This window comes from Ipomoea triloba, chromosome 10, assembly GCF_003576645.1.
Source record: "Ipomoea triloba cultivar NCNSP0323 chromosome 10, ASM357664v1".
In the NCBI taxonomy this organism is placed as follows: domain Eukaryota; kingdom Viridiplantae; phylum Streptophyta; class Magnoliopsida; order Solanales; family Convolvulaceae; genus Ipomoea; species Ipomoea triloba.
Window position 1 is genome coordinate 24674598 of NC_044925.1, and position 16162 is coordinate 24690759.

General features: G+C 34.7%; 2 protein-coding genes across 4 annotated transcripts; one reads left to right on the plus strand and one right to left on the minus strand.

Moving 5' to 3' along the window:
- The first annotated feature begins 2599 nt into the window (after positions 1-2599).
- Positions 2600-8485, plus strand: LOC116032190 (pentatricopeptide repeat-containing protein At4g18975, chloroplastic). 3 transcript variants are annotated; one of them, XM_031274639.1, is made up of 14 exons: positions 2600-2681; positions 3315-3436; positions 3541-3639; positions 3746-3822; positions 3940-4036; positions 4458-4601; positions 5076-5288; positions 5453-5697; positions 5821-5945; positions 6056-6462; positions 6540-6775; positions 6884-7035; positions 7138-7294; positions 7877-8485. In XM_031274639.1, exons 2-8 carry the CDS (start codon positions 3374-3376, stop codon positions 5642-5644), a joined length of 885 nt encoding a protein of 294 aa, XP_031130499.1. In that variant the 5' UTR covers positions 2600-2681; positions 3315-3373; the 3' UTR covers positions 5645-5697; positions 5821-5945; positions 6056-6462; positions 6540-6775; positions 6884-7035; positions 7138-7294; positions 7877-8485. The 3 variants fall into 3 exon arrangements, with proteins under 3 accessions (XP_031130499.1, XP_031130498.1, XP_031130500.1); XM_031274638.1 differs by having other exon boundaries at positions 5453-5945; positions 7877-8477; XM_031274640.1 differs by lacking the exons at positions 5821-5945; positions 6056-6462; positions 6540-6775; ... (1 more) ...; positions 7138-7294; positions 7877-8485 and having other exon boundaries at positions 5463-5587.
- LOC116032189 (subtilisin-like protease SBT5.6) lies at positions 5762-13859 on the minus strand. Its single transcript, XM_031274637.1, has 9 exons — positions 13758-13859; positions 13450-13642; positions 12863-13042; positions 12583-12694; positions 7853-8414; positions 7239-7336; positions 6806-7163; positions 6510-6723; positions 5762-6426 (listed from the first exon to the last, which is right to left on the minus strand). The coding sequence occupies exons 1-9, from the start codon at positions 13833-13835 to the stop codon at positions 5891-5893; spliced, it is 2331 nt and encodes a 776-aa protein (XP_031130497.1). The 5' UTR covers positions 13836-13859; the 3' UTR covers positions 5762-5890.
- Between the last annotated feature and the right edge of the window lie 2303 nt (positions 13860-16162).

Here is a 16162-nt window from a genome sequence, read left to right on the forward strand (position 1 = left end):
TTTTTTTTTTTTTTTTTTTTTTTTTTTTTTTTTTTTTTTTTTTTTTTTTTTTTTTTTTTTTTTTTTTTTTTTTTTTTTTTTTTTTTTTTTTTTTTTTTTTTTTTTTTTTTTTTTTAAATTAATCAAATTCAATCTAAAATATTTGAAGAGTATCAGATCAAGAACTAATTAATAAGACATTAATTTACATAATCCCAGTTTACTTTTATGCTTGCAAAAACAACTAACGGCTAGATGAAACACGTACAAAAGGATAGGTATTAGCAGGTACTCCAGGTAGACTATATGTACGTAGTTAGTGTTTCTTACAAGAGAAGGAGTTTGATTTATTCAACAACTGATTTGAACATAGACCTTTTAGTTTGGTGCGTTCAGTAGTAGAGGAAAAAATTTGTGAAAATAAAAAATGAAAATCACAATATTTTAGTTTAGACTAAATTATGTAATTAAGAACAGATAATATTGCCAAACACCTTGTGTCTAATGGCATCACCCAGTATTGTATGGTCTAATGACATCACTGTTGCTTTCCATGAGAAGGGTGACAGGGAGTGACTTGCATGTACTCATGTGGCAAATTGTACTATGGACTAGTTAGGGTCTACCTTGGATTGTAGACCTTGATCTAAAAATAACCTTAAGATTCTATATATGTAGTTGACACATTCTGTACCTGCAATTAATGGTTTCTCTACCTGTAGCTATCATATTATGTGTCAAAAATTATCAAGTTATTTGTTTACATATACATAAATTAATAACGGAATGTATAAAATTTTTGTATCAGGGTTCACAATTATGAATCTGATCCATGGTATAACAATTGTACTCATGTATAATGCTAATGATATATGTGGGGTATATGAGGTGGACCAATGGTGAAATTTGCATGGGAAAGAAGAGTTTTGATGGAGTGGGGGTGCTTGACTTTGTGAAGGTTTTCTAAAGAAGATGAATCATCACATCGTATAAAGCTTTGTATTGAATTACCAAATGTATAATTGATTGATGTTAACTACCACTACTACTCAAAGGATAGTGACTTCTCCTTTATCTCCAATTTGTTGTTTTGTTTTGTATTTTTAATAATCCAATGAGGTAAATCTCGAATTGTTTATCAATCAAGTGATTTCAGATTTTTCTGGTCATTTATACATTTATGTGTACAAAAGATTTTCATCATCAATAATTGGTTCAAACCTCACCCTGAAGTTAAATACAAAAACTAAACGAATGTTGATTGAACGACTACTTGAGTTACGCCACGTAAGGATGAAATGGTGTATCTCCAATTCTTAACCACCACGGAACCAATCTAAGATAAAATCGCACTGATTACTTGGAAACAACTATTTTTACAATAGGATTACATGCGAATTGTGATGAAAAGTAGTGAAAATCAACCAATAAATTAATTTTTTTGGCACTATATTCTTCAATAATCAACCAATTCATAATTGAGTTACTGTTTAAATTTTATTTGAGAAAATTCTCTCACTGCTCATTCGATCATGATCACAAATCATTGGCTCATTGTCCAACTTGGGAGCAGTGTTTGTTGTTATTATTATTGTTATTGGGTACAAGAGAAAAGGAACAAGTGAACAGTACTTGAAAACATAACATAAACCCAATTTGCCATTATAAGAAGTTAGACCCTTAGCTTGGGGGGGTTCTCCATGACAAGAAGGTTATTCAAGTGTGTGGTCACCCAGTTAGCACAATAATTAGCTTTTCAATGAATTAGTCAAGTTGGTTAGACAATTAGCTTAATAACCACATCCTTCTAAATTTGACTTATTATAAAAGCTGTCTTCATAATTTGAACCAGTTAGCTATGGACAATCTATGCTAGTTTATCGAAGAGCATATTCTGACAATCTCACATTCATTTTTTTTTTTTGAGAAAAAAAAAAAAAAAACTTTTCAATGAATGTACTTGATAGTATATTTCGAGTCCCTATTCATCAACTCTCTAATGGGCTTGTCAATGTGCATGTGTGGGTTTCTTCAATTGTAATTGCCCCACCTTATTAATTGTCACTCCTTAGTCATTTTCCAACTCCACATCTCTAAAACCTTTATCCAATTAAGTTCAGTACTATACATGATTCCTAGAATCTCAATCAAGCTTGTTGCAACTTGCAATCTCTACCTTAAAGTGTTTTTTCACCGTTTAAGGATTTCGTGCCTAATATGGGTATGACATCTAAACTTTATTTATTACTCTTCCTTTGTCAATTTTGACTTTTTAATTAAATAAAATAATAGAACTCTCTCGGCCAATAATCTAGTGGCACGAAGTGACTCTCTTAAATGAGAAGTTATGGGTTTGAGTCTCATTGGGAGCGATGATTATCAACAGATACTACATTATAACAGAATCAGTAATACTAAAAAAAAAACTCTTAAAATAAGGGCGAAATGCTTAATATGGCGAAAATATTTAAAGGTCGAAATTAAATTTAAACCCCACAAATTTCTTTCTCCCTATAGGCAAGCAAGCCCGAAAGCCCAATGAACAATGAGAATTCAAGAATTGATCCAATCCAATAACATCACCGGACAACTATACGGGTCGGGTAACCCGAATATATGTCGTCTCTTTCCCTCGCAAAATGTAAGCCATTGAACTGCAGATGTCAGAAACTGCATCCCTTGGTCTTCTCTCCAGCTTCAAGGTAATTTTTTCAATAAATTTTTTTGATATTTCTGTTAAATTTATGTATTGTGAACCTTTAACTCCTGCTCAGCTTCAAGAATGTTGTATCTCTGCAAATTGAATTAGCTTCAATTACTGCTCCAAATTCACTTTCTTTCCAAACAATTTCTATAGTATATATACTAGAATCTTGCTAAATTCAGTATAATAGCTGGAATAGCGCAAAACTTGTTGCTGAAACCAGAAAAATGCAAAATCTATTTTGATTTGATTTAATGAGTGCAAACAATATTGCTGATACACTAACTTAAATCAGTTCTACTGGGATGTGGATACTCAATTTATGTTACTGTATTAGTTGCTCATTGATTATTGTGGCTGTGTTAAGAAAATTAATCTTTCTCGGAAATGGTTACTCATATTTTGAGATGAACTATGCTACACACCCCTAATTTTACCATGATGTGGCAAAATCCTAGACATTAGTAAAATTAAAATTAAAATTAAAGAAGAAAAACTAATTCCTAGGATTTTACCACATCATGGAGTGGTTGGTTTGTGGGTGGTAAAATTAGGGATAATCAGCATTTTTCTTTTGAGATTATGCTTTCATGAATTCGACTGATGATATTACTCAAATGTATTCAAGCAGGGGATATCAGATATGCGTGCGCTTCTTCCGCATAATTTCTTGAATTAGAAAACTAGAGTATGATGTCTAGGGGTTGTGCTTATACATTTCCTAACCAATTTTCAACACTAATACAAAAGCAGGTATCACTTACATTTCGGGCCCTTGCATTGTTTCTTGTTTTTAACATGCCATCTTGCTACTTTCAGTGTTCATTATTGCTATCATTTTGTATGTGCTGTTTTAGATTTCAGGTGTTAGAGTGGATGGTTTGCTGCAAATCCAGTTCTTGAAGTACCATGCTCCTAGGAAGAAAGCTGTGAAGTTTGCAGTGTCAGCTGAAAAGGCAAGCATAAATGATCATTGCCTTTCCACTATTTTGTTTAATATCTCTTTATGCTCATATGATGATTTTCATTTACCATTTTAGAAGTTTCTGTTTCAATATATAGGTAATTGGTACGCCACCAGTCCACATAACCCGTAGTCAAAGTGAACGATCTTTGACTAGATCAAATACTGGTGAGAAGTGAGTTTCATCCGGTTAAAATCTTGTATCTGAGATTAAATTTCAACTTTTATCATTGTATACACATGTCCAAATTGATTAATTTCCCCTAAATGGATTGCAAAATGGGAAATGCAGGAAACTACTTCAGAGAAAAGGAAAGAAAGAACACCATTTATGGAAGAAAAGAGATTCTGCTGGGTCTGGGCAGAAGGCACTCAATCTTGTTAGGATTGTAAGTGTATACTGATTGTTCCTGCTGTTAGTAGGCTAACCAATGCTTTTAAAAATCAGTACTTCATATAAAACTGAATACCTAAGGAATTTGCTATCAATCAGCACTAACTCAATAAACAAGTTTTTCTTTGTTAAGTCATGGATGTTGAAAAGTTAGAAAAACCATGAGTCCAGGATTAGATTGGAGCACTAACATTGGCCAGGGTATAATTGTAGGAAAATGTTACCAAAATGAGGGGATTTTTGAAAAATTCCAGAAAGTACCTGTACATTTCAAAGTGGTTTGGGGGACAGTTGTGAATGAGACTCTTTGAAGCATGTTGTCTGGGTGCTTCTAAGTATGGTGTCTTTTGCACAAACATACAAGGTACACTTTGTTTATACATTTTGTCTATTAACTTCTGCCTTTGACTTTGCAGATCTCAGGACTTCCAGATGAGAAGAATGTTGTTTATGCTGCACTAGATAAATGGGTAGCATGGGAAACTGAGTTTCCGGTGATTGCAGCAGCTAAGGCCTTAAGAATATTAAGGAAACAAAACCAGTGGAGACGACTAATCCAGGTATTAGTTTTCCAATATTTGGATACTTTAGATTAGTTCAGGAGTGAAGCAGCGATAGTGTTTATTTGTCATTTACAATTTGAGTTTGTGTCAGTTGGCATGTATGCAAGTAGGAGTGCCATTGTGGCAATCTGGTGCATTCATGACCAACTGACCTAAGTTTGTTCTTATGCTTGCTTCAATAATGAGACCTCAAATACTGTACATGGTGCTTGGGTTGCATTCCCCCAATTTTTGGTTCATTTTGGCTGTTTTGTTTTAGAGACCAATTGACCAAACCAAACTTTGTCCAACTTAATTTCACCATAATGATAGATTCTTCTAAATTACTACAGCATACATAACGGGTTTGTGATGCACTTGTTAAATTACACCGGATGGAGACCCTTTGACACCTTGCTGTTGATGATGTTTGCAAAGATTCCTGCAAAATTTTATTCCACTAATCATGTGGCTGTGGATTTGAATGCTCAGGTGGCCAAGTGGATGCTGAGCAAAGGTCAAGGAGCAACTATGGGTACCTATGATTTGCTTCTGCTGGCATTTGATATGGATCAGAGAGTAGATGAGGCAGGGATGTTATGGAATATGATCCTAAATACACGCACCCGCTCTATCTCAAAATGGCTGTTTTCTAGAATTATTTCATTGTATGATCACCATAATATGCCGGATAAGATCATAGAGGTAAGTAAACATTCTTGCTTGTGATCCCCCTAGTTATTCCAACTTTAATTGTTTACATTTGCTTTTGCCATGATATTAGTATCTCGTGACAAACATTGAGCTTGATAATTGTAATTTCTTTGCCTTGCCACTTCTTGACTATGTGCATCAATTAAAAACTTCAGGTATTTGCAGACATGGAAGAATTGGCAGTAAAACCGGATGAAGATACTGTTAGAAGAATTGCTCGAGCTTTCCACACATTAGGTCAATTAGACAAGCAGAAGATGGTTCTGAAAAGGTATCAGAGGAAATGGAAATATATTCACTTCAATGGTGAACGTGTTAGGGTGAAAACAGATAAATGGGATGAATGAAGTAGTTGCGACTCCTAACACCATCGGTGTTGAGTTTAAAGCCTTCAGGAATAGTGAGAGTAGATTAGTATTGTACTTGTGAGATTTACCTAATGTGTTGTTCATATCATACTTGGATTTGAGTAATAAAGTCGAACCTTTTCTAGAATTGGATCTTTCTTATGTTGACATTTCAGACTATATCTGTCTAATGAGAATCCAAGGTGGTAAAAAAAAGCCTGAGATCTAAATGTCATATGCTAAAAACTATGCCAATGACACTGCAATGGGACTTTTAACAGTATGGAGTCCATCATTCCAGGTAAACCATCCAAACTCGTACTGGTGTTTCTCAACGCTCTTCTTCATATCTCTGCGTGCTTTAACAGTAACAGTAAAGCTCTTTGTCTGGCCCGCGTGGCTGAAGTACAGGATGGGAGGAGAGATTTCAACAGAGAATCCCAATGGAGGCTGAACTCTAGCAAAGTAAAGACTTCTGTCACTGCCAACATTTGTGACGGTTCTCTTGGCAGTCACTCTCCCTTCGAGTTTGGGAATGGCAACGGAGGGATAGTTGAGGTTGGAAGGTGAAGGAGCATGCTCGGGGCACTTGAAGGATGGGACGACGCCCTTCACTCCATACGCACAAAGGAAGAGAAGATAATCAGTGTATGAGGCGTCGTAAACCAGTCCAGGATCTGCAGCTTTGGATGGCCTAAAATGTCCTCCCCCGAATTGGAATGGATCTGCTGGGGAGCCGTTTGCATCAGTTATTTGCTTTCCCACGTTGTTTCGCAACCCAGCTGCATTCATGTAGAAACATCAACTCTAAGCACAAGGTAAGAGATTTCAATGTTTCAGACTACACAAGATAAGCTACACAAACCTGAAGTAATAAGAGCTGAGCGGATTGCAGCACTGCTCCAGTCAGGATGAATGGCCTTGAGAAGTGCGGTGGCTCCACCTACATGGGGGCAAGACATGGAAGTTCCCGACAAGATATTATACTTCACCACTCTGTGATCAATATCGAGCTTTGTAGGTGATGATCCTTCACTCCACGCAGCCAATATATTCAGCCCAGGCGCAGTTATATCCGGCTACATACAAGAATCTCATCAGAGAACATAAAAGCAGAACCGAATCAACAAGGTACTTCAATTCTTAAACTCATCCAGTTACCTTAAGAATGTGAGGCGCAATTGTACTCGGCCCTCTGCTAGTGAAGGCGGCCATAACCGGTGCAGGCTTTGCATTCAGAACTGTGTGAGCGGGGAAGATATAGGCTTTCGGCTCCTTCGAAGACTCAATGTACTCGAGAATTTGCTGTGCAGTTTCATAGTCCACTGCAGTGGCTGGAAGGAGATGAGCATCAGCTGCGAGTTCAGCTCCGTTCGCTTTGCTGTTTCCGAGTACGAATCCAACTCCACCCACCCTTTTCACTTCCCCTCCCTTTCCCACCCTAGTCCCATTCCCTCTCAGGCACATCACAATCTTTCCCTTGGCTTTTTCAGGTGACAGTGAATCTGGTAGACATTGCCTGCAAAATCCCAATCATCAGAACAAGTATGAAGTATGAACACTCTGCAAGTAAAGAAGTAGTGCAATTCATTACCCTTCAAGATCTTTGGATACATTTGATTTCACCACCTGCCCTGCATAAACCAGATGGTACATTTTTCTCTTCAGCTTGTATGGTGTGACAGTTTGTCCCTGATTTTATTTAAACCATAAGAACAATATTAACAAACAAACAAAAAAAAAAACATAGTACGAAATACGAATTGCTCCTATAGTGCACAATTCTATTTTTTCCCACTTTTGATCCTTTTGTTGAGAAATCATATCCAGAATTTTGTCCAATGACTTGCCCAAAGTTTATGGTAAAAATTATAAACTTTGGTCAGTCACAAATCATGACAAAATCTGATAATAGTCATGCACCTATTGTGTCAATTTTCATGACAGTTTTATAGTTATTTTTTTTAGTGAGGAAAGAAATCCAAACTCACTACCGATGGTGTGCACTAGTAAATCTCACTATGTGATCTTTAGCTTGGAAAGGACCTTAAGGAGGTAAACCAGTCTAAGTGACCGATTCAAACCAACTAATAGGCTGCTCCAGTTAAAAGTCAACTTATAACTTTATAGTTACCAAGTAACAAATAGTCTACTTATAACTTTGTAGTTACCGGGTAACAAATAGTTTGATTAACTTGGTTAACTTACCATTAATTTCTTTCCATTCCCCAGTAAAACCGGAGCCAAGAATGCTCTATCCACGCTGCTGGCGCCGACGGTCATGATCCACGGAGCCGTATTGGACAACGTAGCCGGCGCGGGCCCGGAATTCCCGGCGCTACACGAGACAACAATGTTCTTCTTAATCGCGTGGAGCGCGCCGATCGCGATGGAGTCTTGATTAAACGGCGTGGGCTGGTTGGTCCCGATGGAAATGCTGATCACATCCACACCGTCCCTTATCGCATCATCGATGGCCGCTAGCATGTCCTCTTCGAAACACGTGTTCCCCTCTTCTTTGCCCTTCGCCGGAACCGCCCAACAAACTTTGTACATGGCTAGCCTGGCGAGCGGCGCGCCGCCCGAGGCTATGCCTGCGGCGAAGCCGCCCAGGGCGGAGACGTTTTCCACTCTCCGGCCGGCGGCGGTGGAGGACGTGTGCGTTCCGTGGCCATCCTTGTCGCGGGGAGACTTGTAGTCTAGTGTCCTGTTTAGTGGGCCATAGTAGCTTTCGTAGCCCTTGAGGTAGTATTTGGCGCCAATTATCTTCCTGGGAAAAAACAAAAAGAACCAAAATTCATGGGTTGATAACGATAATGATTCAAATGATGCATTATTATATTTCCTAGAAAAATAAGATCAAAAGCACTTAAACAAGGATAAGCGCTAACTCCACAGATTAGAGACGTAATCACCATGTTTAGAAAAAGAGTTTTATCGCAGTCTGAGTTGGCCGGACAGTTAGATAATTAGGTGGGCTTCACACACAGCACACCTAAGTCGATTTCATTGTGATTCTTTTACAACTAAGATGACAAGGTGAGTTTCTCCCATAGACAACTTAGATTAGTTTACCTTATTTGTCGGTTAGGGTAAGAAGGTGAACTTCACCTAGAGCACACATAGAGTGATTTTCCTCTTTTTGGCTCTTTTGTCAGCTAGAATTATAAGATAAGCTTTCTCTTTTTGGCTATTTTCCTATAGTGCACCTTCAGGTACTTTTCTATAAAGTACCTTAGGTAGTTGTTGTGGACTATCCTATTAGTGTCCAATCCCAAGAGACACTCAGTTCGACAGAATATTTAGGAGGATGTAAATTACGATAACCCAATGACTCGATTCTTATACTGTCACTGTCGAGATTCGAACTTTAATCTCTTCTTGACCTATTGAACTAATAAGCTAAACTCGTGCCGACAGCTGGGCAAATCCTAATATTCGTTGCTTAGGTGCAACTAGCTTGTCTCGGGTACTCCGTCCTTATAACCCAAAAAAAAAACAACCTTTTCTAGAATGGAACACCCTAAAAAATGTTCCTCGGCCAACAGACAGGACAAATTCTTATGAGCTAAGCGATATGATCTTTCAATTCAACGCCTAATGCTACGACATAGACCTTTAATGGATTTTGGCTGTTGGCCTCAGTCTTCATTAATATAATCTTGCATAAACTTCCAAAGTATTATAATAAGAAATTTGAGTGACAAAATATTGGCAAGAAAATTCTTGCAGTTGAAGACAAACCACATATTAAATGAAATGATGCCATGTAGGTAAAACGTATATGTCAATAATACAAATGATTTTGATCTTATCAGCCGGATAGGTTTTGATTTTTTCTAAAACACATATGTTTGTATCAATCATATTCATTAATCATATGTGATTGATTGAGTTCGGCTATAAATTTAAAATAAAAAATTATGTCAAATAATATAATATTTGACACAAATACATTGTAAGAAATTCACCTATTTCCAATCATCTAAGAGTGGACAAAAATTCTGACCATGCACACACCAAAAGTAGTAAAAAAAAATCATTACTTTTGGAAAAACTTAATTTTGACCACTTTTTCAAGTGGTCAAAAATTGGAAAAAGAGGAAAATTTTAGAAAATAAAAGAGGAGAAGAGGATGAGGAAGATGAAAAAGAGTTTTATGGTGTTTCTAGTGATTTTATGGGTTTTTACAAGAAATCAATGTGGTTCTAGTGATAGTTTTTAGGACATTAAGTGGTCAAAAATGCCACAACAACTATAGATTGTGGTTGGTCTAGTTACAGTACGTCGTTTTTCCGACCACCAAGTGGTTGGGAATGCCACATACAATAACCACCTGTACTTTCGTGGTTGGTCTAGCTATCATTTTTTTTCCGGCTAGGCCACTAAGGGGTTCAGAATACTGCAACGACCACCGACTGTAGTTCGTTGATCTAGCTACCATTTTTTTTTTCCACCACCAAGTAGTTAGGAATGCCACAACAACCACTTGACGTGGTATGTAGGTCTAGGTACCATTTTTTCGGCCACCAAGTAGTTCAAAATGCTACAACAATCACCTACTATGATTAGTTCAGCTATCCAAAATTTTAAATTATCATTAATGATCAATAAATCCATCACTTTCAACATTTTTAAATCCATAATCTAAACAATCATAACCCCACTTTCTAACCAGAAACTAGAGAATTTGGCAACAATACCAATGGAATCATGATGATGATGATATCTTTATATTCTTGGCCGGCCTTGTAGTGTTGTATATAACGTATATGTTCAACATCTATAACTAGAAGGTGGTCAACTAGGTTCTTGAAGGAGAATTTGAAGGACACTATTACATACTATGATGCAAGTTGAGAATATGGCATTGCAAAGAAGCCAAAAAACAATCAAAAACTTGTCAGAAATGTTGTCGTCTTTTTTTACAGTGAAATGTAAACATCGATACGAATCCCATACAGGCAATGTCATGCATGCAAAAGACATATTTGTAGGGCAGTATGGTCTGACCACCTTAACGTACGCCATGGATCACATTTCACAAAACTCCAAACAAACATCACTATTCTTCATAATGTCACCAATGACCAATGCTAACTCACATGCAACCATTTTTCACCCTCCATGTCTAGTCTTCCTATGTACATTGGGATCCGAAATAAGCTATGTCCTATAAAATTTATATTATATCCGTCTTATCTTAGGTGTCTAATTCAGTTAATAAGATTTAACTGAAGTTATTTTTAATTCAGTTTTTATAATATTATGTTTACTATTAATATATAAAATTTATATCTTTATAGACACTACATTAAGAGTACTATTAAACAAACAAATTATATTTAAAAATAATTAAAAAGATAAAAAATAAGCAAGAAGAAATATTGGTTTGACCAATGAATAATAAAAAAGGGACAGAGAGAGTATGTTTTTGTTATCTCAGTTTAGGATAGGAGAATTCTTTAATTTATGGCCTTATGGGAGACATGAGAACTAGAAAAAAGCAAACAATATGTTTACTTTGCACCATTTTTCAATTAAACTCACAAATTTAAATCAATTATGCACAATTTTCCAATTAAACTTGAAATTTAAATTAATTTTAGGTTTTGGGTGAACTCGACAGGTAAATTTAGTCCAGATATCTAATATTAAAAATTCTCACATATACTAGACTCATAAAAATTATAAATACTCCATTCAAGAATGAAAATATTTTAAATATGAGTATAAAAAATAACCTAAATTTTTGAATCTTTGTTATTTTTAATAATGTTATATAGTCTAAAAAAAACTGAATTTAGAAAGAAGGCTGGTAAACATATTTTCTAAATTAGAAACAAAAATCAGAGAATGAAAATTGAAAATTAAAAAGTCAAAGTAAGTAAACATTCCCAAAAAGCCTTTATGTGAAATGGCATATATATAAGATATAATTCTAAGATGATTTTTCAGCTTCTAAAGTTTGGTCTAAAATTCCAAATTGTCTGCTATACCGGCCAGAAAAGCCTTTAATCTTTAACAATCAAGGAAAAATATTTGGTCCCCATTCTAAAGTTTTGTCCATAAAAGTCATTAATTATGTGCATAGGAGAGACATGTAGATCAATTAATGCATATTCTGTAATTTACTTTCTCTACCAATTTTCAAGGTAAGAGCGGCCCTCCACCAATATTCAAGATAGGTGATGAGGGGCACTCGATAGAGTATCAGAGTTATACTTAAAGTGGTGGCCGGGCTCTTTGTGAGTATTAAGCATTGATCCTCCATCACGTGATTTATCTAAGAATTTTGTACGTTATTGATGGATACTGAGCAATGGTAGGCTCTTAAGTTTTGGTTTAAACTCGTCTAAACATCATTAATTAAATCATAAAATTTAATCAAGTTTAGGTGTGTACGCTAATTCAGTTAATATATGGTGCATGTAAGTCAATAATCTCTGTGTGGGGTTAATCCTATACTTAGGAAAAGGAAACAATAATTAAAGAAAACCCGTCAACATAAATGTTTGAAAAAGGGAATATAATAATAATTTAGAGGAAAAAAAAGGGATTTAGTCTTTGGTTTAGATTTAAAATGATATGATTGATGGTCTGATCACAACTAACGCTGAGATCGAGACTGATTCTATTCATATTCAGAAACGGGCTTAAAGAAGTGACCCACTTGTAATATGATAAATTTAAACCGATTATTTCAATTGTTATACCATAATGGATCAGGGTTCATAATGTATTATGAACACTTCCTGTACCTACAGTTAACACTGTACATGTAAATAAATAACTTTGCTGACACATAATAAGATAATTACAGGTATAAAAACGCAACATAGACTCTAACCCTGATCCATGATATAATTTACCGGAATTTGAGACACATATAATGGGACGGAGGTGGTATTAACTATTAAGTAAATGAATTAACTCACTTGTTGCAATTAGAGGAGTTGAATGCATCTCCAGATTGGCAGATTCCTTTCCATGATTTAGGAATCGGTCCCAGCCCATCATCTTTGAAGCTCTCAGATTCTGGCCACAAACCTGATCCATCCAACAAACATCATCGTCCAATCACATGAAACCCATCACCATGAAACATAATTTAATCCGAATTAGGTAACCAAATACTGTAAAAATTAAATTCAACCAAATCACAGTAATAATGGCATTGTAAGTACACTCTATATGTAATGTAATCATCATACATACCACTGTCAAGAATCCCAATAATGACATTTTTCCCAAAACTAGATTTCAGCAGCAAATCCTCTCTGTTCAAGGTGGCTTCAGGTACTACCTCTTGTAAGCCTGCAAATTCCCATGATCTTGTTGTTTGCAGTGAGTATTTTCTTGGATCACTAGGATACACAGACACCACTTCCTCCAATTCTGCAAATACATACAACAACATATATAGTTTAATCAACAATACTTATCCACACAGTTAGCTGAATTGGTTCATAAGTGACAGATTGTGAGCAAAAACATAGAATCAAGCCCGTACAGGAGTTGGAAGTTTCATCCTCCTGTGAGGGTGGTTCCCAGTGCCCGGGTTTCACCCTTCTGTGAGGGTGGTTCTTTATGGGCACCGAAACACTGGTTCTCCCGCTTAATGAATTTTGTCAAACTGGGTGGGCACAGAAACACTGGTTTTCAACTCAATGGGTAGTTGAATTACCGTGATTTATCCCTTCACAATTTGGTCAAGCAGGTTGGGGTGTGGGGGATTTTGGGAGAAGGATGTTGCCTTTTGTGGGTAATTTTTATTTTTCTGGATTTAAATATCTTGTAATTACCAGATAATTTGGAGGCTTCATCAGGGGACAGCACAGCAGCAAAGCCATTGATGCTATGCTTGTAACTGTAGAGAAGAGAGGATTTGGCATCTTCCTCACTTTCCTTCACAGACTGTAGATATGAGTGGTGGGTTTCTTCGATTTCATGCAGTGATTTCTCCCCATTGTGTTCTCCAAAATACACTATGTAAACCTGTTTATCAATATAAGAAAATGATAATTAATTATATACTTAAAAAAACATAAATCAAATTATAATTAGTATACACATATATACCCATACAGAGAGAGAAGAGAGGAGAAGATACCTGTTTATCATTGCATGAAGCCAAGATGGGAAAAAGGAGAAGAGGAAGAAAAACTAATGTAGTATGAAGAAGTTTCATAGTTACTGATGATTCTGTATATAAAATAATGGAGGCATGGAATACTGGGTATGGTATTTATAACTTAGGCAAGGAAAAATAGCTCATTAACCCAAACTTTTATTTTTATTTCATTTTTTATTACTTATTGTGTTTTATCAGAAATCTAATATTAAAATTTTACCCACCAATTTTAGTCATGCTGTATAATTAGCATCTCAATTAATTTTTTTAGTAAAATTTTTAATAACATAATATATTAAATAAAATAAAATAAAATTTTTAGTAGGGTATGGGAAAAGTCCACGAGACAGAAGACTCCTTGTGAGGTGGAATCTGTTAGCTATTAAGATAAAATCCAATTATTGTGGATATATACATATAAAAAAATAAATATATATATTCAAATAGTAAAATAAGCAATATAAAATGAATTTTTAAAATTATAAACTATAATTATATTTTTATTATGTATGATAGTATATTATAATTTATTTGGAGGTATAACTCTATTATTAATTTATTATTATTATTATTATTATTATTATTATTATTATTATATCTAATTTATTTTGTCTTAAACTAAGAACATGCTTGGTTGGATGTAAACGGTTTTCCATAAATTTGAGAAAAATAGAGTTTTTTTCTGGCTCATTGAAAAACTTTTTCCACAGGAAAATGTTTTCCTTAGTTTTGATGAGAAAACTTTATTGAGAAGGTGGTATTTTGTTTCATAGAAGTTGGACAAATTTACTCTTATTACTTTTATTTTTATTATTATTATTATTATCATTATGTATGGTAATTATAGTCTTTACCCTCATTATTTCTTACTATTCCAACCTCGACTATACAATAAAACCAATATTTCTACTAATTTGTTTTTTCACAAACCAAATCATGGAATCAATAGCCTAAGAATCCTGTTTGTGTAGGGTTGTTAATTTCTTTTTCTTTCTTTTTTGGAAACATGGTTACTATGAAATTTGTTAGCCATTGTGTTACTTATCTGATTTGCAAGGCTGCATAGCTGCAAATTTTCTAGAGTCTTTCTAGAGTTGCAATTGTAGCGTGTAAATCGTATATCCCAAAGTAATGGAGTCTGCAATTTTTTTTTTGATAACAAATTTCATTAACTAGTCAATTAGAACTAATAACTCATACTATTTTGGTTATACCTATAATAGTAATGATAAATAAATATATAAATTCTGTGAATTCCAAATTTCTATCTAACTAGTATTGGCATTATCTCTTTTGCCGATTCTATATGTATATATATAACCTCTCTTTCATAGGGAATAACTGAAGATATAAATTTGCTTAAAATAATTTAAGAGATTTGACTTTGTAAATTATTTTAAAAGGGTTCATAGTAACCTAAAATATTCTACCTCTATAAAAACTTCTTAACTATTTATATAATATAAGCTAAAAATTCTGATGATTGATATCATATAAAATTAAGGCACACACTTGGACACATATTTATTGTCCAACTAAAATGATTTCGTAATTATTTTCATACTAGAGTGATTTAATTTCTTACCTTTTAAATGATTAATGGTCTAATAACGATTTATTTGAATTAATTCTTTGCCAAAGACCTTGTGTTCTAGTGACACCTGATTGCACCCCACATGGGAGGGGGTGGGTTAAGTTTGAACCTCAATGGGGGCGGTATTGGCTCTTTGTGCTTCATTTGGTTGAGAACGTAGCTATGAACAGATACTACTTTGTAACAGAGTCGTCCCTAATCCCAAGAGCCTTCGCTGGTGAGACTCAATCCCTGTTTTTACTTCCCAAACTTCACTCCTGGTCACTAAGCTGCCCATGTGGGCTTCACCGCATCAAATCTTGTTACCCTAGGTTGCGTTAACAAGTGCTTAATCTTGTTTGGTGTTTCACTTTATCTATCTTAATTACTTACTACTTATTAGTTAAACCAACTCTTTCTTCTTTGTTTATTTTTTAAGTAATTTTTTACTTATTTCTATTTTTTTTTGTTTAATAGTACTTTTAGTGTAGTTTCTAAATATATAAATTTTATATATTATTACTAAATTTAATATTATAAAAAAATAAATTAAAAATAATTTTAAACAAGTCTCTTTAATTAAACCAGACACATAAAAAGGGACGGGAGTATTAGTTTTTTTTTTCACCTATGAAATTGCTTAGACTCCCCTTCAAAGGAGGAATTCATTGTAACTTAGAAGCATATTAAGTTTTATGTTGTAAATTGTAATAATAAAATGATGGGAAATACAAGAGTGAACATCTAATATCTATCTACTCTCTCTCTCTCTCTATCTATATATATATATATATATATGTTAAGGACCTTG